General features: G+C 39.9%; 1 protein-coding gene across 2 annotated transcripts in view; it reads left to right on the top strand.

The window, feature by feature from the left end:
• Nucleotides 1–378: 378 nt before the first annotated feature.
• Nucleotides 379–27,335, top strand: part of MGAT4A (alpha-1,3-mannosyl-glycoprotein 4-beta-N-acetylglucosaminyltransferase A) — a 72,818-nt gene continuing 45,861 nt past the window's right edge. Inside the window, exons 1-2 of one of the 2 annotated variants that reach the window (XM_063392557.1) lie at nucleotides 379–516; nucleotides 4,400–4,711. In XM_063392557.1, the coding sequence (XP_063248627.1) occupies nucleotides 4,618–4,711 (94 nt within the window). In that variant the 5' untranslated portion in view covers nucleotides 379–516; nucleotides 4,400–4,617. Of the gene's footprint in view, nucleotides 517–3,242; nucleotides 3,722–4,399; nucleotides 4,712–27,335 lie in introns of those variants that run through there. The other variant, XM_063392558.1, reaches the window with a different exon arrangement.

Here is a 27,335-nt window from a genome sequence, read left to right as displayed (position 1 = left end):
CAGATGGAGAAAACCCACATAGAAGGCCAGGAGCTCAGCCCTGGCCCAAGTTCAGAGTGCACCTCGCCAGGGGACAATGAGCACCCAAGCGCTAGCGCAGCTAAACCTTTTCTGGGGCTCTCCCGAAGCCACAAATCCAAAAAAGCGGCTCCAAAAAAGGGAACACGCTGCCGAAAGCAGCACTCCGAGACACCACCCCCGTCGCCGGCTCTCGCCGCAGCCGCTGAGGGAGGCTATGTGAGACGCCGCCATTTATAGCCGCGGCCGAAGAGAGTGACAGGCGGCCCAGCCAATGAATGGCGCCACTTGCGGCGGCGCCCATTGGCTGCCCGCGGTGCCGGCGGGTGGGCGGGGCGGGGCTCCGCGCGCTCCATGGCGCTCGGGGCGGGGGGCGGTCGCCGGGGCTGGGCGCGCTGCTGACGCCAGGGGCGGGCGGGCAAGGGGAGTGAGAGCCCCGGCGGATCCCGCACAGCCCCCGCGCCCCGCGGCTCCGCCGTGCCGGAGCGCTGCGCACAGGTGAGGACGGCAGCGGCGGTCAGCGCGTCCCGCTGCCCCTGCGCGCCCTGCGCCCCCGCCGACCGCCGGCTCGGCTCCGGGGGGGTCCGGGACGGGCGGCTCTCCTCACCCTCTGGAGCGGCAGTACGGCGGAGGCGCTTCCCCTCCCTGCGGGTCTCTGCGGTGTCGCCTGAGGGAGGTTGGGGGCCGTCCTGCTCCGCCATCTGTCCGCTCGCTCCCCTCTGCGCTCCTGTGCACCTGCGTGGGGGTGCGGGGAGCGCCGGCCGCTCCTCCGCAGGACTTGCTGCCGCCCTCTCCCTTCGCCCGCTGCTCGGGGCTGCCGGCGGGGGTCCGGGGCAGAGCGGCGCTGCGCCCTCTCCCTCTCTTGCTGGGGCGCCGGGGGGATACCCCGCTTCCCCCCCTTCCTCCTCCTCCTCGCCGCGCGCTGGGTTCTCAGGGGCGTTCGGCAGAGTTTGCAGTTTCCTGTGTCTGTTCCTTCCCCCGCAGCCTCGCTGCGATGCCCCGGGCGCCGCGCAGCTCCCCGGACCGGCGCTCTCCCTCCCCGCCTCCCTCCGTCCCCGTCAGCTCTCGCCCTCTGCCGCCCGGCAGAGCTGGCGGCTCCCGGTGCCCGTTACCCCCCCGATTTTTCACTTCCCCGACGAGATAGCTGCGACCGGGGCGGAGGGACACCGGGGAAGGTCTTGACTAACTCGGGACGGTTTCCACGGGGGCTGCCGATCGCTCTTCCCCTGTTTGAGGGCTGCAGGATGCCAGGGTGGCGGGTGGCGGCGGCCAGCTGCGCCGGGGCTGTGGGCGCGCGTGTCAGTGGAAATACGGCGGAAAAGCCCCTGTTCAGCAGGTCCCCGCCGCCTTCGCCTTTTAGCTGCCGTTTCCTCACGGGCCGTTCTTGCGTGCCTTCAAGAGCAGCCTTTTCAGTGCAGCAGTGCTGCCGCGGTAGGTGGTTTCGCACCCTCGCGGCAGGATGGGGTCTGGCTCATCCTCTCCGAAGTCTGACACGCTTCGTGCTGTGATCCCGCAGCATCCAGCCCTTCGGCAGCTATGTGAAGACCCTTTGCAGGCGCACTGGAGTCTCTCAGTTCTTATGGTTTGCGGCTGGGAATATGCTTTGTGTGTATTTTGGGAGTGTCGGGATACAAGCAGAAACTTCTTGGTTTATTTAAGACGTGATTCAGTGGGGTTCTGCTCAGCATCCGAGAGGTGCCGGCACCTTCAGCACCCATGGCCTTCAGCATCAGCCGGGTCATTCCCTTCGGTCTGCAGTGGGAAAGGTTCAGGTCATAATGGCGCTGGTAAATTTCATAGGTTTCATCTGTCTAGTTATACCCTATCACTCTGTCATCTCAAACTGGATTACCCCTCAGTTAAATTTGTTTAGATTGTGCCGTAAATTATTGAACAAACCAAAAGTGACCACCTGGGACTTAAATAATTTATGTGCAACTACACATGTGTTTCTGCTGGTTTAGCTATATGCATTTTTAAAAGCCGGAACGTGTCTGGTTTATGCATGGCCTTGATGTGTGCAGTTTGATACAGTGAAATGCTTAAATAATCATCTAAGTGTTGCTGAGCTGTAGCTGAGCTGCTGGTGCCTGTGCTAAGAGGAGTGGTTACAACACCCGAAGAGAAGGATGAAAGCAGAACCAGCCAACTCAAACTCATGATAATTATTGATTTGACATAATGTTGTACATACTGACTGCTGGTTGAATGAGGTTGCCACCGTTCCTTTTACTTTTTTGTTTCCTGAATTTTTTCTGACTCTGTTTCTGAGGATTCAGATAGCACAATGAGAGGCTCTGATCTCAACATCTTGATATTGTTGCAGCAAATGTAAAAATTATGCCCACGTTTTCTGGAGAGGCAGACGATTCACTTTCCTTGCATTATGGGATATTTCTACTCACCTGATTGCCCTCTGTTGTTTGCTTGTTGGACCAGTTGCCTTCACTGGGATAATCCCTCTAGCCTGCAGCCTGGTCCTTTGTGCGCATCTGAGCTGCTCCAGAGAGATCTGATTGATGCCAAAATAATGGGGAAACTAGATAACAGTTTAAGCATCCTTGCTTCAGAGACACGTTAGCTGAGTTACAATGTTCATCTTCGTATCCTAGTTGCTTTTCTGGTAGTTTGGCAATCACATGAACTTCCTAAATTCACATAGACAGGCTTTATAAAACTTTGGGCCTAGGGATCTTTGCCTCTTCTTGCTATTAAAGTTCATCAAGACTTTTATCTTCTCACCTAATTATTATTGCTGATCATTCTGGCTTTTATTATGTCCATCTCCCGTTCAGAGTGCTGGGATAGATCTTTCCTGGCATTCTGTGCTCTGTGTTAACCCTATAGGTGTCTCAGTTGTGTTTCTCTCTCATTGTGTTGAGCTTGGGTTTCTCATATCATAAGGCGTTTTGCAGTTCCTTCTATTCCACTTCATTATTTCATTTCTCACTGAATTTTACCATTCACTGTTGTCTGCTTCCCATGTACTTGCATTTGTTCCCTTCCTCATAGGTACTGGGGGCTTTCTGAGTTAATGTTTAAAGCCACAAACCTATCTGTGCATGAAGTTCCTCAAATAGCGCACGTTACTGGCATTACAGGCGAGGTAGCTGTGCTCCAAAGGTAAACACTTCCTGTATCCTGGATGTTGTGACTGAGATTTGAACACAAGAGCGTGTTGTTCTGCAACTTTATTGTACACTTCCATTTTTTGTGAACCATGCTTGTTGGTTATGCCTTGTTTTGTGGGCCTTTTGGTAAAGGTATTATGTGCTGTAATACAAACTTGGGAAGAATAGTTCAAATTTGACTGGAATCTCTTGGTACTGTAATAATAAAAAATATTTTTTCCCCTGTTGTTCTGAATGCAGCAAGGCAAGAAGGTGACAGAGACTGCTTCCAAAGAAAATGCAGAGCAAGTTATTTATTGCTGAGTAACATACTTGTATCAGATATAGTTTATAGTGGGGGAAAAAACTTGGCAGTGCCTTGAAAGAACATTGACTGCTAATGTTTGACTACTGTAAAGATGATTTAATACTTTGAAAACCTCTCCCTTCTGTTTGAAGTTGGTTTATTTATTACCCTATAGTCTCTTTGTGTTACTTAGGACAGTGTAATTAGATACCAGCTGTGCTTGGCTAGTTGATGATTTTCTAATACCAGGATATACAACAGCCTTCCTGAGGGATAAGACTGAACTGTAGGTAACTTAGGTTGTATCTTTATGCCTGCCTGTGTAGTAGAGATAGAGGAGTGGTACGCTCATACCGTGGCTTTCTGTGGGCTTCTGGGTTGATGCCAGTTGGTATGGATTGAGCAGTCTCTGCATGTGGGACCGTAGTCTGTGCTTTAGCTGCAGCTGAGATAGGAAAAAAATGGTTGTGGATGGACCCAATCCTCTTGCACTGAGTAAAGATGAGCAATGTAGGTTTGTATATGGTGTTCAAAGCTCTGGTCTCTCAATTTGCTGGAGGTGGTTCTGCTCCTGCACTTACATGAGACCTCACTGATTTCAGAGGGGTTTTGTTGAAGGTCTTGGGAGTGGGGCCTTGAGTTACTGCATCCTGAAAGCAGCTTTTGTATCAGTATGACACCTGCCAGGTGACACATGACCTTGCCTTGAGTTGAGAATAAAATTGTAGTGTTGGTGATGTGTGTGTTTGTCCTTCAGTGACCAAATTCCTGTGGAATACAGCTCGCCTAGATGCAAACAGTCTTAGAAAAGGCATGCAATAATCTAACAAATTCTGTTCTCTGAGGCAGTGAGAGAGAGGTGCATGTAAGGCACAGCAATGAAGGTGCAGTGTATTTTGATTCTTGGGGGACTCTTTTAAATATTTTTGGCATAATCTGTTAAAATTTTGTTTCCTTTAAACAGGACTAGAAGAATAAAGAGAAGTTGGATTGATGAGAACTATAAGAAAGCATACAACAGTTTGGAATGGATTGATTTATGATACGTCTGATACGTGAGGGCTACATTTTGTCACTGTTGTCCAGCTCTGCTGGAGTACTTCAGCTGAATTCATTGCAGCAAGCCCAGCAGACAGGTCCTCATCACTAACAGAACATAAGCAAGTGTGATGCTGAAATGAGATGAGGCTCCGAAATGGAACTGTGGCCACCGTGTTAGTTTTCATCACTACTTTCCTCAGTTTGTCCTGGTATACTGCATGGCAAAATGGGAAAGGTAAGGAAAAAGCTCCAAAACCTAATCACCTTTGTGTGGCTGCATTTCTGTGTGCTGCTGCTGTGTGTTAGCAATCTGTAAATTGCTTGTTGACTAGCTCTGCTACAGAAGGTGCTGCCTTGGTGAGAAATAAACACTTCCTGATAAGTTCAGGAAAAATCAGCTTTGAGTGGTCCTCATTTAAAAAGGAAAAAAAAAAGATACCTGAACAAAAGCAAATGCTTCTCTTGGAGAAATGGGTTGGTCGAGGCTGAGGAGTTGTCGTTCGATTTTATTATTTTTTTGTTTCCTGGTTTATGGTTGTTGGAGAAACATATGGTTGATTTGGTTGGTGGTTTATTTGTTTTTTTTCATATGTAACATATGGCCAATGGACCCAACCAGAGAATGTTATTTTTGGTGCTGTTTTCTGTCTTCCCTGGTGATTTACTGATGGTAATGGCAAACTGCCAATCAACACTGTTGAAAGACTTTTCTTGCTATTTTTGAAAAAAATTTAAACTACTTTGTTAAAGTACCATGTAAGAAGTGAAATAAAATGATCAAATCAGCTAGGTAATAGGAAATGCATCTATTAAAATAACATGAGCAGTTTTGTAAAATACTTAAGTTACTGTTTTGTGTAGTAGATAGTAGACTTCTACCTGTTCATGTATCTTTGATCTTACTGAACTCCCTGTGAACCCTGAAAAATTCAGTTTTTATGAGGGTTGGGATTGTTTATGAAAGTAAGATGATTTGGTTTTGTCCTTCAGTAAAGCAAATAAACATTGTTTAGCAATGTTTTCTAGAAGAAGAAAGGATTTTTTTTTAATTTTATAAACATCTGATCTCTTGAAAAATAGTGGACTATGTCCTTCAAAGATCAAGTAATTTTAAAACCGATTTTGTCTTCAGTGATTGTTTGTTCTGATTGTTCTGCAGAAAATATTATTTTTAGTTGTCCCTCATGTCCAATTAGAGGAAGCTGAGGTTTTCCAGGAATACTGTCTGTTGTGGCATGGCCAACTTGTTACTCTTATTTAAGTGTAAAAGGAGCAGATGAATTCTGTGGCATGCTGGGGTTTTTTTTTTCCATTGGGCACTTGTGCAAGAAGCAGATGCTTTGTGGTGTGATCTTTGCTGTAGCAGTTGGTTGGTAGGCTACCCTTCTGAATGCAAGCAGCAGGAAAAATATCAGGCTCTCAAGGTTATGGTAATATATAGATTTTTTTTAATTAGACAACAAAAGCATAGATGTGGCCAAGACAAGAAAAGGGTGTCTGAATAGCACTGGAAGTAGTACTTTCTTCATTTTGACTAATAACAAATTCAGTAGTTATATTTTTACTAATTTCTTGCTTAAGAACCTTGTAAGAATTTTGCTTTCACTTCAGCAAAGATATGCATCTGTGAAATTCTTTCTAGTTTTTTTTTCTTTCTTATCTGATATATGACTTACAAGTCTTGTTCTCTTTTGTCAAAGTGTGACACAAAGAAAAGTCTTTCTGCTAAATTAATAAAACCCTTCTATTTTGAGAGTATATGATGTATGGCAATTGCAACAATTTAAGCTTTTGTTAGACTGCTCTGGCTTTTTATAGTTTTTTTTTCCATCTGAATGCTTAGAATCAATACTTTCTTAATGCTGGTATAAAAATTCTGCATTTATCTGCTTCAAGATCTTGCTGTTGAGCATTATTATGATAATTTGTGAAATAAAACTCAGTGTAACTAGACATCAGTAATGTGTTAATCAAAACACAGTTATGAAACTGAAGTCTAAATAATATTGTTTAAGAGGAGTTTATACCTAGAATGTTGGTTTTTAATTTTTTTCACAGGTTGTTCAAAATCAAAACAGATTTGTTAATTCAGTACCACATTTTCAATCAATGCACAATGGAAAGATTTCAGAAACTGATGATAAATATTTGCTGAAGTTTTTTTTTCCAGTTCAATGTAATTTTGTAGCTTTGTGGGATAGTATTTTTAGTTCATTGACAACATTTTCATTACAAATTTTTGAGTGGCAAAGCAAACTTAGCCACTCAAAGTAGAAGCAAACATAGCTTGCTGTTCCTATTCATTGAAAGGCTGTGGGGTGTCGCATTCTTTGATCATCATATTTTGTTTTTCATTACATTTAGATTCCTGCAGGTATTTGTCAAACTTTGGACAGTAAATTAAATCTACGGTTAGAAAGAAAATGCTGTTTTGCACTTTCTTAAAGAAAAAGCAACCTCCTTCAAATTGCTCAATGATAACTAAAACAAATTCTGCTTTTTAAAGCAGAAGCATAATGCTTTTTTTTAACTACCCTAATCAGTTTTCAAGTGATTAATTTTAATTTAGAAACTAAGATCTTGGATAATTGTCACTTAAAATGCAGCATCATTTGTAGAATACCAATTAGACTGGCATGATATGATATTTTTGTAGATCATACCTTCCTCTAGTAAATATCTGTAGTCTTAGTCTATGCAGGATAGGATTTAGACACTTCTAAGTGATACAGATGTTGGTACTACTTTAAAGCAGAAAAGTTTGTCTCAGCTGAACAATGCTTTACAAACTTCAAGATACACTGAGAAGTTGTCAGGATCTGAAGGGAGTATTCTGTTTGGAGTGCCATTGCTGGAAAGAGCATGACTGTGTCTTACTTACCCAGAGGTTTGATTATGTGAATAACATTTCAGAGAGCATATATTGCTATTTGCATGAAATGGCCAATTATATGACTTTTCTTTTAAAATAATGGTGTTTGAGGAAGGTTATTGAAATATCTCTGGTCATTGTAGAGAGCCTTCAAAATTAGTCCAAGATCTTTGTTTCTTTCTGGACTTCACACAATGTGTGGAAGCACTGGTGTTGTAAGGAAGCAGTACAAGCCCTGAATGCACCTGAGAAAGACATCTCCTGGGGGATTCTTGCAAATCAGTTGAAAGACCACTTTCTAAGGTTTAAAATGTGGTATGGTTAGCATGAACAAAGTACATGTTGGATATGGAATCTTAAAAAAATGCTGATTACTGTCGTGTGCAGAAGAAGCACTTCTAAAGGATCTGCAGTCAGTTCACATTCACAGTGAGTTCAGTGTAAGATGCCCTTGAGTTCCTCCTAGAACTGAGTTCTTATGCAAGGAATAACTTTATGCTTAATACCATCTCTTCTGACTGAATCTTGTTTTCTGGTGCTCCTGACCTGCCCAGGGTCACTGGACTTCACCACTGCATTTGTGAGCTCTAGAAATGTGGTGGTTTTTTACCCTGAATGCACTGCTCTTAACCAGTACAAAACAGTACTGCATACCTATTAGACCAGTCACAAAATTCACATCAAAGCAGTTGTATGCTATGTAAAGTATGTAGTCTTGATGCTTTGTTCTTTAATGTGACTGTTGGTCTGAGTACATAATGTTCCAGGAAGAGCCCTATGCTCCATAATGCTACAGAACCTCCCCTTCTTGGATCAACAAACTTCCTGTTGGCTGTGGAAATAAAGAAGGTAAATAACTTTACTGAATTAGTGCAGGCATGGTAGGATGGAATTCAAGTATTTTTTTCATTTAAAGTATGTGACTTTTATTCTTGGTCAAAGACAGTTGTTGGCAGTGTCTTGCATCACTTCTAGGAGATGTTTAGCTACTTGAAGTGTTGAGAACAGGTATTGCAATATGTATTGTGAAAATCTGATGCAATTTAGCCCTTCAGAACTGGCTAAACAATGTAGTTGTCACAGCACTCTGAAACCATTACTGTATTTCATCATTCTTCCTTAATGATGAAGAATTAGTTGAAAAATTTCTGGTTTTCAATTCATCCAATAGTGTTGTCGTAACTGCAGGATTTCCTCACTACATGGGGATGGCTTATTTTGGTACACCAATACAAATTTCCATGTGAAGACCTCCAGGAGAACTTTTGAGATGTTTATCTAGCATCCTGGTTCACTACATATTCACTCATGCTTAAGTAATGGAGGTTGAATGTATTTTCTTTTAAGCATGAAATTTTCTCTTGTTTGGAAACAAAATGTCCTGGGCCTTATAATAAAAATGTCATCTTCTCTCTCCTCCGTTTTCACAAGATTAGAATTGCCATGCTGGTTCTCAGCCACAATAATCGTAAGTGTTCAAAAACATCTAAACTTAGCAAGGATAACAAAACCTAACTGAGACTAAAACAAAAAGCCTCAGCCAGTGGTGGCTAATTTTGGAGTAGGAAGCAGGAATATTTATCCCCAGAGGAAGAAGAGTCCTGCAGGAAGAGCCATAGAGGAAATAAGGCGAGGCGGACAGAATCTGTTCGTTCTATCTATCTATCTATCTATCTATCTATCTATCTATCTATCTATCTATCTATCTATCTATCTATCTATCTTCCCCCTTGGCAGTGGTTATGCAATATTCTCATTAAGAAGAGGTGAGAAATCTGAGAGACACATGTATTTTGCACCTATAACCCTATAGGTTTGCAACTATAGTTTCTACATGGATCCTAAGAGAAGCTGTTATGCAGGTAAATGCTGCTACAGCCTTCTGACTGTGTGTTCTGATTTTTAGAGTTAGACACTCATTTCCCACTAATGTGTGAGTTAAGACCAACCAATCAACCAAAAAAGTTAAATGGACTACAAACTGGGAGGAGTGAAGGCTGGGGAAGGGAAGGGCTGGGAAAGTGCTTATAACAATTTATGCCAGTTTGGAGAAGAGGGGGCTCTTTCATTTCTGTTAAATGGAAGGGAAATGTTGGTTTCCTTTGGAAATTCTGTTGCAGATCTTCTAGGAACTGAAATGAAAGGAAATAAGAGTTTCCTTTTTCTTTTTAACGCCAGCACATGAATGTTGTTCTGTTCTTTGTATAAAATACACTTTAAGATTGTTTTCAACAAGAAATTGGCCTATAGCTTACTGATACTAAAAGTAGTTGAAGATTAGCTTTCATGAAAGCTAATCAGGAAGGTAGGTTTGGTTTGGTTACTGAGAGTCCTGTGCAGGTAGTGAACACCCTGTCTGTGAATAGTACAGAATAGCTGTTCAGGTGGGACAGTGTTTAGGTCTGCAGCATCTTTGTGTCTGTCTTATGACTGCTGCAGGAGAACTCCTCTGGCACCAGTGATTTTTGGAGAACTGTGGTGGAAAGGATTGCTGCCAAAGGGGGTTTGCAGCACTTCCATGACTCTTGCATTTTTTTGTAACCTACTAGCTAGGTTAGCTCATCTGTTGATGGGATTATAAAACTTGGTTATATTATAAAACCAGACTATTTAATGGAATCTGGCTTAGCCAACATCTTGAGGTACTGCTCTTGATCACAGCCTAGTGTTAGAGTTGGGGAAAGGCCATGCTTCTGCTTGGTGTAGATTCTTGTAATTCTTCTTCAGCCTGAGTCTTCTATGCTTCCCTGAGAGATCCCCTCTTGCATCCAGCCAGATAAAGAATGCCTGCTTCTTAATGCTACATTAGTGTTAAGGAGTTTTATTTTTACCAAGTTTTGGTAACAACTCCTCCAAAATGCTGGTTGCTGCTCACATCCAGAGACTATTGAGAGTGTCATGGGCGTAATTAGCCAAGCCAGGAAAGACAGTTGCATCTGACACAGCTGCTCATACCTTACTGTAACATTTTCAAGTGAGTAAGAAGGACTTTGCAACGATCTGTCTGTTTTTGATGGTAGTTGATATTTTCCTTAGTGAATCTAGATGATCAGAGACACAGTGTTCTTACTGGATTTCAAACAGCACCATGATGGGAGGAGCAACAAAGGTAGAGAAAGAGGTTGAAGTTTAAAATTGATTAGGCAGATTGGAGACCGAGTCAGGAAGCGGGGTGAATGGTGGGGTTGGAGGTAGGTGAAAGTGCCCCAGTCAAAACATAGGGTACAGTAAAGAAAAAGAAAATCAAATGTGTACATGAAGAATTGGGAAGAAATTTGATGTTGGCATTGTAAGTAGGAATGACAGTCATGCTACATGTGATTCATCCCATTATTGCAGAAAACAATATAACCTGAGCAACAAAGAGGTTTAAGGAAATACGTGTACTGCTCCAGCAAGACACAGGAAGTCTTCTTTTTGCTCTAATTTGTACACTATCTTCTTCAGGATGGTGCACTGGAAGGAAAGTAGGTTCATTAGGTGGGGTTCAAAGAAGCAACAAGTGATCAAAGATCCACAAAGTCTACCCTGTAAGGGAAGGGTCATTCATAAGAATTCCTTACCTTAAAGGAGAGGTGTGAGGAGAGAGACAGGAAGATAATTTTTGAATACTTTAAAATTTCTTGCCAAGATTTTCTTGTAAAAAAAAAAGAAAAAAAAAAAAAAAGACATAATCTATTGTTTGTGACCATAGTAAATAAGAGGATCCAAGGGACTGAAATTAAATGGGAGAGGAAGGGTCAGTAGTGGACATTTTTTGTAATGGCGAGTATAGTTACATACTCATGTGGATTGTTGGGGAGGGGTTGGTGGTGAAGAATTTCTATGTAGGCAGTTTCAAGAAGAGTTAAACCAGCAGTGACAAGTAAATGATGCCATAATTGGTACCAACAGAGATTCGGGCTAGCCCAAAAAGAGTGAGTTATACTGATTTTTAAAGTCGATAGGACACTTCCAAAAGAACTCTTAGCCAGGGAAGACCTACAGCTGGGAAGAATGCTCCAGCTTTGAAGTAGCAATTGTGGTGAAATTAGTGTTGAGCGAGGGATTGGACGAGGTGACCCCCAGAAGTCCCTTCTAACCTAAATTATATTAGTTATTCTTGGCATTTGCCAGGTTTATCTCTCCTTATGCCAAGAGCAACATGACAGTGTGTTTCATTACTAAATAATATTGATGTTTGTGCAAGATATTTGAGAGTTGCCCTTTGTTATAATATAATTTGATCCCTTAAAATACATAAAATATTTGCTTGTATTTTAGCAGATTCTCTTATCTGTTTATTTTTAGGCTCTCACTGTTATTGGCAATAAACAGCCACTTCTATAGCTAGGAGCCATGAACATACCGTATTAGAAAAACATCAAGAAAAGACTTCTATTTTCAAGTGTGATATTTTTGTCTTTTATTTTCCTCACTCTCACAGTACGGCATAGTATCTTACTCAGTAACCTTTTTCCTGCTGTGTAATTATGACTTTATTTGCTGCCAGGATAACAGAAAAGCTTTTTTCATTATTGATACAATCTTTAGGACTAGAATCCTGAAAGTTGTTTCTTTTTAAGATGAGATGCTGGTAAGTCTATAATTTAGTTTATAATGCACTATGTTTTGCTTTCCTGAGCATGGCAGAAAGTGAATAGAAAGCAGTTTCCTTGCTCACAGTGCAAGGCTTTATTCCAGCTAGCCTCTGCCTGAAAAGCAATTACTCTGCAATATTTTAGAGCTGTGCTTCCAGCTGTTTTTCTGGTTGTCTCCTCAGCTTTCATGCAGTTTTCTGCCTGTTCCTGTGGATGCTTCCCACAGATGTGCCACCCATCTATCTAACTGTGAACAACAGAACCCCCCTTTTTTTGCTTGTGACAGTATACAATTTTACTACATAATGCTCAAAAAGAATTTAACAATGCCTATCAAGTATAAATATTGCTATAGTAGCCTGCAGATATGTTGTGGTCTTACACACCAATGCCATGGACATGTAAGTTTCCTCAGACAGTTCAGAGATAGGCTGAACTAAATCTTTTTTCCATTACAAATTACTAGTGAAGTACTTATGCCAATAAACAGCCCTCATACTTGGTTGCACAGCCCCTGGAGACAAACTGTAGAGGTACTGTTAGAGAGAGATTTGAATAAACCAGATGTGATGGGATTACATTTGACTTACAAGGTGGTTGTTAATTTGCAGCAGTGTGTGAGCACGATGAAGCTTTGATCCTGAGTTGCTTGCAAGGAGGACAAGTTAGAAAGAATATGTTCTCAGAAACAGTTTGTTCAACACAGTTGTCAAGGCACAAAGAAACAAGGAGTGTCAGCAACCTCAACCTGCTAGCGTGTGTGGAAACAATAACCAGACTTCCGCAATGACTTGAGTTTTGTGCCCAGGCTACTAAGAATTTCTAAAAGTTTCAGCTCTTAAAACAATGCTGTTAATTTTGAGGTTGTAGCACTCCTCTGACCAGTTATTTTTGCCAGATGAATTTTCTTCTCATGTATGTTAAACATTTGGCTATAGATCAATCATTACTAATCTCTTTTTAGTTTAGGAAGCTGGGTTTTCTTGCTGTAGTTCCTGCCTTGTATGTATATGTTTGTTGCTGAGAGGAGGGAAAGGAGTGGTTTAAAGTAAGAGCATCTTGATTTACATGTACAGAAGCTCACCGAGTTACTGACAGTTCTGTAGTAGAAACAAATCACGTTAAAGTGTTTGGAAGCTTTCAAGTTGTCAGAAATAGTTGCTTTTTCTGTGTTCTACTGTATTTTGCATTGCTGTGTGCTTTGTTTCCTTGCCACACTGGACTCTTAAGTTAATTATACTGAGACTATTCAGCATCCTAACCCTCAAAAATCTTGGGCTCTGAATGTTCAAGAGTTAATGAGTGTTAAATATGTGAGCATATTAATGTGATAATTCTTGGACAAGGTTTGAGACATAGACATGGGTTTTTGTGGACAAGGCTTCAATTTCTTCACAGAAATGTTGCCTGGGCAGAAATCCCTCCAGATGCAGAGCCTGCAGCCTGGATGGGTGGGTGCTGCTGCACAGGCATCCTGTTGCTGATGAGGTTACTGCATGACCAGAAATTCCAATTGTGTACACACAGATTAAGTATGCACAGTAAGTGACACCTTTGGGAAGTTTTATGTAAGCACATATTTGTGGTAAGTAGTTGCTGAACAATTACACAATAGTGCTTGAGTCCCTGTGCGTTTGGGATGTCTGAGAGGGGTCGGCCACTCAGTCACTGCACAGTTGGTTGGTGTATGTGCTGTGAGTCACGTTCTGGAGTATGTGTGGAGGTGCATGTGTTGTAGTTTGTTTGCATGGAAGCATCAGGGATAAACATTTTTGCTTTGCACAAAGGTTGTGTGCGCTCTCTGTTGATGAGAGAGGCTCTGCAAGAGATAGGGGAGACCTTTCTGGAATTCACGTGTGTACGTACGTGCTGGTAGAATAACTGCTTTCTCATAAGTAGGGTTGACTCCCTCAGGTCAGGGCTCATTTTCTCTTGTTCTCCTCCACATTGCTTTACTGAGAAGGCAGTTGTATATAATGCAATTTTATATTACACCAAGACCCTGAAAAAGGGACTAGTGCTTTACTCTGTATTTGTAGCATGTTGCTTTAGACCTAACTGTATTTAACTCATTTTGAGGAAAATGTTTAACTTGGAATGAGCTGTAACTGAATAGAAGACTTCTCTTGTTGTTGTGTTTTGGGGATCCAGCAATTGGTTGAATTGGGTTTTGTGGTATTTTAGCTACGTTTAAGTGATCAAAGGTTTGAATTGGGTGAAGCTGAGAATTTATTCTTACGCAGGATGAAAATTGATGTTAGGACATTGACAGAATGTTTGTATACACTGTAGTAAGGGCTTTAAGTTGTTTTATGTGCAGTTGTAAGATAACCAAATGTCTTGGATATTGAATGTGGGATGGCTTTTAAAAAAATGCATTTAAAACATGCTGCTATATCCTCTTTTTCCCTCTGTCACTCCTTTATAATACTGATATAGTCTGACTTGGTTCAAATTTACTGTGGAATACAAATTAATATTGTATTCCTCTGAGTTTGGAGGAATACTCTGCTGCCACTGCTCATGTTCTGTTGGCTGTGTGGGTGCAGAGCTGCTGCAGCACTGCTGCTGCTGGGGGTTAAAGGCAGATGCGGTCCAGGGGTAGAAGGTCTGTGATGTATGGGGAACAGCATTAGGGCCTGTGTGTGATTGGGCTCAATGCTGGTTTGGAGGGCTGGGCCAGAGGAACAGAGGGTCTTGGGGTGTGGAACAGAGTCTGGGAAAGAGCATGGGCTGCTCTGACAGAACCTCCTGTAAGTGAGGAGGGGTGGAAACTGCTGTGGTAAATGAACTCTGTGAAGCTTGTGTGGATGGAGTGCCTGTGTTTGGATTTGGGTGTACCCTCCCCACCTCACAGTCTTGGTACTCTCTAGGCACACAAACTTACCAGAGTGCCAGGTGAGAGAGATGGCTTATTTAGAACTCAAGCAGGCATTTACATGTAAATTGTGTGCCTTAGTTTTGTATTTTTCATGATACTGCTGGTTTAATGCTTCAAAGTGTAAGACAGACACTTGTGATTGTGTTCACAGTTGTATTTTTGTACTTGGTAATTTTTTAAATTAGTGGTGAATATCTCTCCAAGCATGGGAAGAATCTGTGCTTCAGCTTTTTGCTTTTGTCTATACCTGGTGTTGTGGTACGTCCTAACTTTTTGTCCATGCTGTTGTTATTGTTAAATCTGCCATAGAAGAAAAGGCTACTTGGCTTTGTTGTTTATTGAGACATTATGGATGCATTTTTCAAATGGAATTTAGGTGTAGGAGTTTGTTGTTAGGTTAGGTTGTTACACCAAAGGGGAGTATTGCCATTTGTGTTGTTTCGGTGGAACTGCAGAGCATGTGGCTGATGCAGCTGACTCTACCCTTCATTCTCAAAAAAAAAAGTTTTATAGGAAAGTGGTTTATATACTGCAGTAATGGTATGAAAGTAACAGGACGCTTAGTAAAAACTTCTATGGCTTTAATTGATTTGTGTTTTTCAAAATTAAAAACTGAATTTTCCATCCAATTTTGGCAATGCAAAATTTTTTGGGAACAAATCTTTAAGAAAACACAAAGTCCTTCCTATAAGGAAAATAAAAACTTTTTTTTCAGTTAATCTTTATTAAGACAATGCTTCTTAGAGCTCTTCTTCTGTGGGAGTAATTACAACACTGTGTTAGTTCTTCTACAAACTCCTTGTTTCCTTGTTGTAGAAAGGATCAATATGAAAATTATAATTCTATTCAGAAGTGTTAACCCATTTGCAATACAGATGGTACCATATTTCACTGTTGTTGTAGCATCACAATGTTCAGTAATACTGATGAAGAGTACTATAGTGGAAAAATAATTTAAAATATGTAATTAGCACAGCGATTTGGAAAATTTAAACCAAAATACTAATCTTCTGCACTGAGTATTTTGGAGACTCTACTTGTCACCAAAAACATTTAAAATTTCACCTTCTTATACACTTTCTAATGGCCTTAGTCATGTCTAATTAGAAGGTCAGTAGTGCCTTCTCTAACCTCGTGCAAACATCTTTGTTACTGTTTCAAGATCATTGTTTTCCTGTTTATGAGGCAACTGAGGGGCATCCATAACTTCTCTACACAACTTGTTCCAGTGTTTCACACCCTCATAGTAAAGCATTTCTACCTTGCATCTCATCTAAATGCACCTTTTTTCAGTGTGAGGCCGTTTCCCCTTTCCTGTCACTCCAAGCCATTGTAAATGGTCCCTCCCTAGTTCATTGTTGGCTCCCTTTAGGTACTGGAAGTGCTGTAAGGTTTCCCTTCCAGGCTTCCAACCCCCAACTCTCTCAGCGTTGTCTTCATAGGAGAGGTGCTCCTCTGATCATCTTTATGACCCTTCTCTGGACTCACTCCAACATGTCTGTGTCTTTCCTGTGCTGGGGACCCCAGAGCTGGATGCAGCACTGCTGGTGAGGTCTCATGAGAGCAGAGAAGAGGGGCAGGCTCACCTCCCTCACCCTGCTGGCCACACTGCTTTTGATGCAGCCCAGGACACAGTTGGCTTTGGGGTCTACATGTGCTCATTGATGAGTCTTGTTGAGCTTCTTGTCAACCAAAAGTCCCAAGTGCTTCTTCTTAGAGCTGCTCTCAATCCATTCTCCACCCAGGCTGTGCTTGAACTTGGGATTGCCAAGTTACCCAGGAGCAGGACCTTGCACATGGCCTTGTACTTCATGAAGTTCACTTGATTCCATGTCTCAAGGCTGTCCAAGTCCCTTTGGATGGATCCCTTCCCTCCAGGGCATCAGACACCACACAGCTTGTGGTGTTGGCAGACTTGCTGAGGGTACAGTCGGTCCCACTGCCCATGTCACCAACAGATGTTAGAAAGTGCCAGTCCCCAGACTGACCCCTGAAGGGACCACACATCACTGGTTTCCACTCAGACATTGAGACATTGACTACAGCTCTGACTGCAGCTATACAGCTAGTTCCTTATCACTGAGTGATTCATCTGTCAAATCCACATCCCTGCAGTTTGGAGACAGGGATGTTGTGCAGTGTTATATGTTTTGCAGAAGTCTGGCTGTTTGCAAGAGGTGAGCATTAGAGGATTAGAGGAAGCTTGAATGATTACCAAATTGGTAATTTTATGGAAACTTGTTTTCTCTTTCAAATCCCTTTTCCAGTTTTAACTTACCAAGTCAGTGACAAGGAGAATCAAATCCCCTACTTCCATGAATTCTGTTACAGCAGAGAATGCTATGTTAGTAAATGGAATTCAGAAGTTCAGTAGGTTATAAAAAGGGGTATGCAGAGAAATATTTTTCCTTAAAATAAAAAAAAAATCACAAAAGAACTCCTCAGGAATTTGAGACCACTAGATAGCATGATATCTTAATATAGGTATATGTGCTTGTTTGTAAAAGGTAGCTGAAAGTATTATTGCCTGATTGGGATCTGAGGAGAAACATGAGATGTCACAGATGACTTGTAGTCAAACTGACTCTAAGAGGTCAGATTACCTACAGGGTGATTACATTTGTTTACATGGTCAGCAAATCTGTAAGTATTTCAGGTGAAGGGGTTGTTTCTTATGCTCTTTTAACAGATGTGAATGAAATGCGTTGTATCAAGATTATTTTTAATGTTGAAATTATGATACCACACAGAGATGCTTGATTATAAAGCCACACACAGCTCAGATCAGATCAATGGTTGTGGCTTCTTTGATATATTCTGTTAGGAATGAGTGTAATTAGCTGATGGTTTTTAGAAGGTACATTGGTATCAAGAAGGTTCATTGGTACCAATAAAAGGTATGTTTATACATATATCTAAACTGAATGATGGAAGCAAACATGATAAATGAATGTGACGTATGCTTAATACACATGCTTCTGCAGAGATGTAGAACAGATTGTTTTATTTTAGTATGTTAGAAAGGCAATAGAAATGCTTTCTTTCACCTAAATATGCTTCAGTCCTTCAGTGTTGCCAAGAATGCAGGCTAGCTATTAACCTGTCCTGCATCTTGTGTTTCAGTGTTATGGTTGGAATTTTACTTAAACTGGAGCTTTGTGCTTGCTTGAGCAGCACAGTTACAGTCTTGCTTTTTATTTGTCAGTTAGTTTGAAAAAATAATTGTGACATGATGATCTTTGTAAAAGCTGTTACTGTAAATTGTGTTTTTGAGGTAATGCTGTGATGTTGTTGAAGGTTTCCTAGTTTCTTTTACACTGTTGTACACTTTAAATCTTGTGCAAGACATGTCAGAAATGTCAAAGTGGGATGTTTTAATGGCAGTTACTTGAAGGTAATTTTTTTTCACTGTGAAGAGTGACTGTCCAGATTACATGAATTCCATGCTTTGTATACTCAGCTGAACTTTACTTTCATCAATTGCTTAAACTGAACACTTTCTGAATGTCTACAAAAGAAGTTGAAATAATTTTTGTTATTCTGCTTTGCTTCTTGGGAATAGAATCTATGAAGCTTTTATCTGTTCCTTAGTGTTTCTGTTCAGGGATAGGGATGTGTTAAATACTGATTGCTTATTATGGGACAGATTAGCACATGATATCAGTGATATTTTTATATCACTTTCCCCTTAAAGAAGAAATGCCAGTAGGGGTGACTCTGCTTCTTAGCACTTAGAACAAAATAAGAACCAAGTAGCTGGAACCTAAAAAGCCCTGAGGTTTATATTCACCCACAGAGTGTTGGGCAGTGTTGTTTACTAGTCATAAAGTGTGACTCCTAGTAAAGTTAACAGTCAGATCAGGACAAATAATTTGCAAATGTGCAATTTCTTTTTTGGGGTTTTTTTTTTTTTTGTTTTTTTGGGTTTGTTTTGTTGTGGTTTGTTTGGGTTTTTTTGGGGACGGGGTGGTTTGTGTTGTTTTGGTTTGTTTTGTTGTTTGCTTGCTTGCTCTTTCCCCATCACTGTAGCTTGCAGTTCTCTGCTTTAAAAGACCTTCAGCTCAAGTGCTACCAATAACTCTTCTTGAACAAATCATGTGTTTAATTATCCTTATTGTCTGAAGCCAGTGCACAGACAGAGCACCATATGCTTCTGTTGACTTGACCTCCTTATTTGTGGGTGTCTGGAATTCCTGATATATTATTCTTTTTATTCCTTGTGTCCAAAGGAACATTCAGACCCTCTGTCAGCTTTCATTAGGTGAGATTTGAATGTGCTATCATACTGGATTTTATAATTGATTTGGAAATCTTCTAAATTGTGATCTTTCTCTATTGAACAGATATCTAGAGGCAAAGGTGTGCAATTGTATCTGGAGACATTTAAAACTGTTCCTTGCTGTTCTATCCGGTTATGAAAATGCTCCTTAAATAATAATTCATCAATTGTCACCATTCTAGTTTGGCTTCCTTGGCTTTTTAATTTCTTGGGATATTTTTTCCTCTAGAAAAATGTTATCTGTGGCTTTTTAGAAAAGAACAATCAAACGTGTACTGTTTCATGCTTCCATTTTTGATTGGTGAGCTACATCATTTTTAGTGTGTTAAAGATGTAAAAAATGGGGGAAAGCAGATTCTCAGATCAAAGGACTATTTACAAGAAAATTGATTCTGAAATTTACAGTTCAAAGCAGAAAGGTTTTACCAGTTGATATGACAAAGGATTGTATTCAGATTGCTTAAAAAATTTAGAGAAAACAGTTTCAACTCCTGCTGCGAAGGAATGTTTAAACAAAAGTATCTAGACTGAGATTGGATCAGGCCCTGATAGTCACTTTAACTTGTGCTAGTGCACTAAAATTGGAGAGAACAAAAGACACTTATTTGATCATACAGATCCTTGAAGTGCGAAACGTGAAAAAATTACAATGAGAAATTAAGTAATTAAAATGGAGGTTTTTTTTACCAAAGTTAGGGAAACGTGCAGAACCTTCCGTCAAAAACAAGCTGTTCTTCAAAATGAAAGCTACTTGAATAAGCACTTTTCAGAATACTTGCAGTCGTAATAAGTACATTTCTGTGTGGAAAACAAGGGCAATAAAGAGTAGTTCTGATGGATTGTTTTGGTAGATTGAAATAGTGAATTGCTGAAATGACCCATCAATTTGAATAACAAGATTAAGGATGAAGAAATGACTTGCCCACTTGTTTTCCTGCATCTTGATTTTGTTTGTTTGTTTCCTGATGCAGAAAATGTTTTGTCATGATTAGTAGAATGGATTTTTTGTAAATCATCTACCATATTTTCCTGTCTTTAATTTTACAGAGCATAATACTTACAAAAAATTGCATATTCTCTAATCCTTTTAAAGTAAAAAAATAGCTTTATGAATAGGCATAGCTACAAACTCTGTAACTAAAAAGGCCCACAGAATCAAGTGTTCAAAGAGGATTGATAAAATTTGACCTTGAGCAGTTTTCTTAAGAGCTTGTATTTATAGCATGTCTTGTTGTTAGCCTTTACAGTATACTGCTTTATTTGTATTTGCATGGTTGATTGCTTTACTGCTTTGGATTTTATAACTCATCATAGCTTGTTTATAAAAGGTTTTAATTTCACTTTAAGAGCAGGGAAGCTAATTAGCATTTGTTGAGTAGTCATCCATGGTAATACATTGTAACATTTCAAGGACACCATATATCAGCTTTTAGCCAGTTTTGAGACAAGTCAGAATCTGATTTGTGAGCACCCTTGAGGTTTAAACTTTGGGGGCAAATTTTGTTAACACCTTCTCTACTCTTCACTGTTTGACATTGCTGATTATAAATATGATTTGTGCCTATGTGAAGGTTTTGACACTTGATAATTAGCTCAGCTTGCTACAGTGTTTTGCTGCTTTTGTAAGTCTAACTGTCACAGGAGGATTCTGGAACATCTTTAATATCTCTCTTGTGTGGACACAGCTTTTTGTCTGTGCCTGTGTGATTGGTTTGACAATTCCTCTGCTTGCCTCCCATCGGTCGGACATTTGAGAATGCAGTGCTTCGCTTGTGCTTCGTGAATATCTTCTGAGCTCTGGAGTCACTTCCAAAGGGCAGTGGCAGCAATGTTTATGCTATCTCAGTGAACACCAGTATGTGTTTTTTGTCTGTGCATCTTTATGTGGCTATTGGATGACTGTACAGTGCAGTAGGAACAGAATTTTGTATTGCAGTATTGGGTAATTGTATTTGTAGTTATATTTTGCAAGACCTGTGCTAAAGAGGAAGTGTAGCCTTTGTCAAAAAAAGTGTCAGTTTTAAGATGAAGTTTAGAATTAGTTAAGTCTAGCATGGTAGGAATTTTATTTTATATACTAGAGAAATTCAGGGTTTTTTGGCTGAGAAACAATTTAGTCTACCATGTATTAGCCTAGCAGTATTTTAATTTAAAGGGATAACTGCTTTTAAGACATGAAGATGGGCATTTTATCAGTAATAGTACAAATGTGATGGCTTGTAAGGTACTTGGGTATTATGAACCAAGCATAGTCTAAAAAATTCTTGTTGCTTACATCTGTGGGATTGAAGTGCAGGCCCGTGCAGGTATCATCATGACTTACTGGGTAATGATTTACTTGATACCACAACTTCATGGATCACATAAAACAACTGATTTTACAGGAAGTACAGAATTTCATTTTTATACCTCATGTAGCTCAAACAAAGAAATGTCCCTGTAAGAGCCATGCCAGATTGAATTGGCTGCATGCTGACAAATCCCTAATTCAATGAAGAGTAACCACCTCTTGCCTCACCAGTGACTCTGTATGAAAGCTCGCTGCCAGTTAAGACCTCTACTCTGTATCAACCTGTAAAACTGATCAGCATCCTTGGTGGGAATGTAATGAATTAGTACATGAAGCTTGTTAGTATCTCTGACCCATGGCATGATGGTAACTACTGTAGGGTTTTTATAATGGGAGTAAATGAGTTGTAGAATAACTAATCACAGAAATACCTGAATTATCACTTACTACAGTGTGTTCTCACAAATTCAAACATTTATTTAATGGCATTTTAATAACTCTTCAACTGGGTGTGCAGAAAGATGAGGCATTTGCTGCAGAACCTTTAACATGTAAAAGCTGAAAGGGTTGTCTTTAGGGTGGGCCATAAACAGTTACATTGGCAAATGTAGGACTGTTGCCAGTGTTGATTTGAATAATGATTCGAATTTTCCCCACTTGGATAGAGGAGAAGTCCTGTTGTTGTCAGGTATCTTCCTTCTCCAGGTGTTTTTCTAATTGAGTATTTGTGTACAATGCTTTGTTGCCAACCAGAGCCTTTTGTCTTTGTGTCCTGTTGTTGTTTAATGAAAAAGGGGGTGAGGTTTCTATGGTTCAGTTGGATAAGGACAGAAAATATAAATCAGGCCTACAGTTAATTGTCAAAGCTAAGCCCTCTGTGCTTAGCTTGCTGTCTTTTTTGAGTGCCAAGTCTATGGCAGGTTACCTTTTTGTCTGTGTGGCAGATCCATCACTTTGGGTGTTTAGCTGGTTTGGAGTTTGAAGGAAAGCTCAACTGCCTGCTTGTGATATGGGGAGGTCGTAAAGCTTTTCCTGATCTTGTCTGATGCATCTGCTTTTGGTACAAACAGACATACTAACACAGAGCTCTTGAGTAAATTATAGCTTGTCTTTTGTTTATTTGATTATTTATTTATGTGAATGCAGCCACCTCAGTTCAACAATCTTAGTTCAGCGTATTCCATTTTCAGTTGTGAAAATGGCCTGTGATTTAACGTTTTTGGGAACCTGCTTGATTGATAAGATAAATAAGAGCTTGCAAAGCTTTCATACTGCTTTTATGTTGTAGACTGTAGTTATTTTAGCAGACAGTCAAGGCTTTCCTTAAGGAATTGATGCCTTAAGAAGGCTGGCCTGAAACAGACTGGACAGAGCTAGAGAATAAAGTAGGTATTTATTGAAAGGCCTCAGGGTACACCTTGGGCAGGACAAGAGCCTGAGCAGGGCTACACCCAGGGTAGAGTTAGAATGGTCACAAAATGGACAACACGAGGTTTTACACTTTTATAAGTTTTGGTCCATTTACACATTGGGGTTTAATTGTCCAATCACAACTTCAGGTTGTGAGGTCTCATCCATCTTGTTCCTTCCTTCAGTCCACTGTTGTTTGTGCTGTTGGGCCTGAAAGTTGTCCTCGATCTTCAGCAGGAAAAGGATTTGTTTTGTGTACCTACTCTGTGAGGAGAGTTTACTGGCACTTAATATGAGGCTCAGAACTACACCCCTAGGCAGCACAGAATCTGAAAAACATGAAAGCTAAAACTTAAGGCATCAGAATAATGGCAATACTAACTGAGAATCACCGAAACATTCTTGGGTTGTGAAAGGGTCTTCGGGCAATTCTGTTTCCTTTTACAAGTGTGCACTCCACTCAGTTTAGAAGTGCACTCAAATAGTTTCTTCATGAAGTTTTCATGTTAGAGTAGAATTGACTTTTTCAATTGGAAGGGAACTGCAGTGATTATCTAGTGCAGCTGCCTGACCACTTCAGGGCTGACCAAATGCTAAGGCATTTGTTAAGGTCATTGTCCAAATGCCTCTTAAACACTGACAGGCTTGGGGCATTAAAAAAATCTAACTTTGATAAAAAACTACACATGAACAAAAAAACTAAGCTGTTGATGATTTTTATTGACTTTGAAACTGTGTAGCCTTAAAATTGCTTTGATGGAGTTTCCACAGTATTTTTCCTGTTTTGTTGTTCAGCAGATACTTCATTTGGAATTAGAATACAGCCAGTGTTCTGACAGTGTTGATAATTTACCTGCAATTCAGATTTATGCTATTTCAGTTGAGCTGAAATACTCTGCAAAATATTTTTCCAAACTCAAACTACAGCCTGTTTTCTTATTCCTTTACTTTGATGTCCCTTTTTATCTCAAGGGAAAGCTCTTTGCTGTTACAAAAAGCAGGGGTTGAAGTACATAAACAGATTTTTCAAGAAGTACAAAGCCCAAACGAAGAAATTAGATGTGTGCTAAGATGTTCAGAAACTCCATGTTTTAAAATTGAATTTTTCTTCAAATTTAGACAACTTTTAAGCAAGTTATGTAATCAAGATTGGCTGTGGCTAAGAGGAGAGTGGACTGAGATTGTAATTTTGGGTTAGTAGTGTCTTTTTGGAATAAATTTTTTTTAACAGTTACTTAGTAGGAGAACCATAAATAAGCCAGAGAAGGCTGAGAGTTGAGGTTTCATCTCTGGTTAAAAAATGGCAAACCACCAGAGTTTCATTTGAATTTTCACTTTTCAAAATACTGCATCAACTTTCAAGCGAGCTTGTCTAGATTCTAGGCTCTGCATATTTAAGAGAACGTATTGCAACAAAGGAAAAAAGTTGATGAAGTACTGGTTCAGTTGACATAGTGTTGGGAAAACTGCACAGCATCTGGCCAGCTAAAATATTTAGGCTTTAGCTTCTGGAGTTTTGCTCAACCAACTAGAATTTAAAAGAAAAATGGTGAAGAATTAATGCTTTCAGTTCTCAAGTAATTTCTTAACAAGATATTTATTTTATTTGATCTTTCTGGCTTCCATAGAAAAGTGTGGAAAATCTTCTCTTTTCAATGTAAAATAGTACCTTAAATAAAAATATGCTTGTATGCTGGAATTATTGGAGACCAAATGTCTTCACTATTGGCTACAGCTGCTGTTAGAGGGGTGTTTTGTTTGTCAGAGAACAGACAGATACCTTTGGGATTCTTCCATCAGTGTTGTAAGGCACTTACTGTCTGAATTCCTTCTTCTGTTTTCTTAAATTACTCCAGATTTCAGTATGAGAATAAGAAAAGAATTCATAATCCTGTAGAAGAAGAATCTTTTTTACTGATGGTGATCACTGGCCTCTGTTTCCTCTGTGATTTTAGGCTCAGTACTCTCGTTTTTACTGTAATAGCAATCAAAAAAAGTGTTTTCATACTTCTGGACAAGAAATCAATTGAATATCTTTTGGTTTTGGAGAAATCTCTGAACAATAAAACACTAAAGGGTCAAATGTATTTTGAAAATATCAGATTCACTATTGACTTTTTTTGTATATACAGTGCTTACAAGTCATCTTGTCATAGGATAGGATATCTCAGTTGGAAGGAACCCACCAACAATCATTTAGTCCAACTACCTGACTGCTTCAGGGCTTACCAAAAGTTAAAGCTTTGTCCAGATGCCTGCTAAATACTTCATGCTCTCTAGGAAACCTGTTCCAGTGTTTTACCAACATCTCAATAGAGAAATGCTTTCTAATGTCCAATCTGAACATTCCTTGGCACAGCTTAGGACCATTCCCATGTGTCCTTTCACTAAACACCAGGGAGAAGAGCTCAACATGTCAATCTCCAATCCCCCCAACTCAGGAAGCTGCACAGAGCAATGAGGTCACCCCTCCAACCTCCATTTCTCCAAACTAGACCAACCCAAAGTCCCCAGCCATTCCCCACAGGACACACCTTCCAGCCCTGTTACTGTCTGTTTGTCCTCCTCTGGATGCATTCAGTGAACTCCACATCCTTTTGAAACTGTGGGCCCAGAACTGCACACAGCACTACAGGTGAGCCTGCACCAACCACTGCCTTTCCTTCATTTTGCCTTCATCCATGAAGAGGGTGATTTTACCATAGAATGATACCACGTTGGTTAAATAGGACTTTCTCTACCAAATTTGAGCTCAGTCAAAATTTAAACAAAAATAGATTCTTAAATTTAATCTTGTAGGCTTATTCTCAAGTACTTAGTGAGGAACTCTGGAAAGTGAAATTAGAATATTTCTAAACTGCTGATGGCTTAAGGGATGCTTTTCCAAAGTCTGGGACGTATGGTCACTGCTAATGGTGGTACTGTAAGACTCTAAGAAGTATTTTCTCCTTTGCAAGTGCCTTTCAGTATGATATAAAATTTGTTGTGTTTTTTTGTTTGTTTGTAAGTAGTAAGTATCTGAGCAGTTGATCTTTGAAGTACTGAAAGTGTGCTAAAGATATGAATGTTAGACATTTAAATGTAATTCGTTTCGTTTAAAAGTACAGGCAGCCATATTATAAAACAAATACCAAAATGCCAAATTACACATTAATCTCCAAAAACATGAAAAGTGCTAGCTTTAGTAGTGTTTGAGATACAAATGTTTTAGGTCACTTAAATTCACATAAGCAAAGAATTATTTCTTAATTTAATTTTGCATAAATAACTAGAAAAATATTCATAGGGTAGACTTACTATACATAGTAAACATATATACATATATGCTTAGACTTACTATCTTATTGTATTTTTAATCTTAGGATTTTTTAGTCATACTTGACTGAATGATATTGTGTCTAATGGGAAAAAATCACCATATATTTGTGAAGGATAGGTGCCAGGAGTTTATGAAGCTTTTAGAATGGCCTCCTTAACCTCAATATGTCTCACTGAAGGAACTGTGAGAAGATGACTACTTGTCCAGTATTTCTTGAAGGAATTAATGCTTTTGAAGTCTCAAGTACCATGAATGCCATACCAGTGCAGTTCTCTGGAAACATTAGGACCAAACTACTTTGTTAGTTATCCTTGGCAAATAAGAATTGCCTTCATGCCAGAAACTAAAAAATTTTCCCAGTCTTCTAAGTATTGCTGACTAAAGCATCAATTCCTATTTCAAATAGCAGCCTGGATTCAGTCATCAGTGTGTAGTGTGCCTAGCGCTCTGTTATGGGCCAGCATCTGTGTTCTGGGTTTGTTGGCTCAAAAGCAATAACCATTTGGTTTTAATGAAAGAAGCAAAAAGAAGCTGGCACTGGAAATGTTTTTAAGAGGTAGTGAACTATGTTTTTATTTTTCTGTCTTCAAAACAGAAGGCATTTTAGTTAATTAAGTTTTCTAAACATAATTGGAGCAGTACATCCTAACTACAAAAAAAAAAAAAAAAAAAAAAAAAAGTGTAAATTGAAAGAATTTGGAGGAAAAGCAGCCTTATTAACAAGGGATGTTGACTCTAATTCCTTTTTGCCCCATGTATTATGTAATGTAACAACAGGAAGAGTTTCAAATTGCTTGCTAAACTTTTACTTCCCTACCGTTGCAATACGAAAAGACTAGGAATGGATAGGTAAATAACAAAAGAGATATGTCTGTGGATGTCAGCTGAGTGGCTGGAATATTGATTATGAGTTACAAATTCACTTAAAATACTCCAGGCACTATCTGTGTATTGGTTGAAGGAGGGTGATAGCGATGATGGTGAGCAGAATATTTGAGGAAATTACTAATAGTAGGAAGGAAGGAAGGATACAAAATCCAGGCCCTCTTACTTTACTGTGTGTCAAGGGCAAAGGGACTATATCAGCAAATCAGTTTTGGTGTTTCCGTTTCCCTTTTGGTCCCTTTTCAAGAGGATGTGTATGTATCAACATCAGCATAATTTTGATAAAAGGTTTTGTTCTTCGGTTCTCAGGCACTGACCATAATATTAAGTTTAAACTTGAGTT

Source organism: Prinia subflava, chromosome 3 (assembly GCF_021018805.1).
Source record: "Prinia subflava isolate CZ2003 ecotype Zambia chromosome 3, Cam_Psub_1.2, whole genome shotgun sequence".
Lineage (NCBI taxonomy): Eukaryota > Metazoa > Chordata > Aves > Passeriformes > Cisticolidae > Prinia > Prinia subflava.
This window is presented reverse-complemented; position numbering and strand designations above follow the sequence as displayed.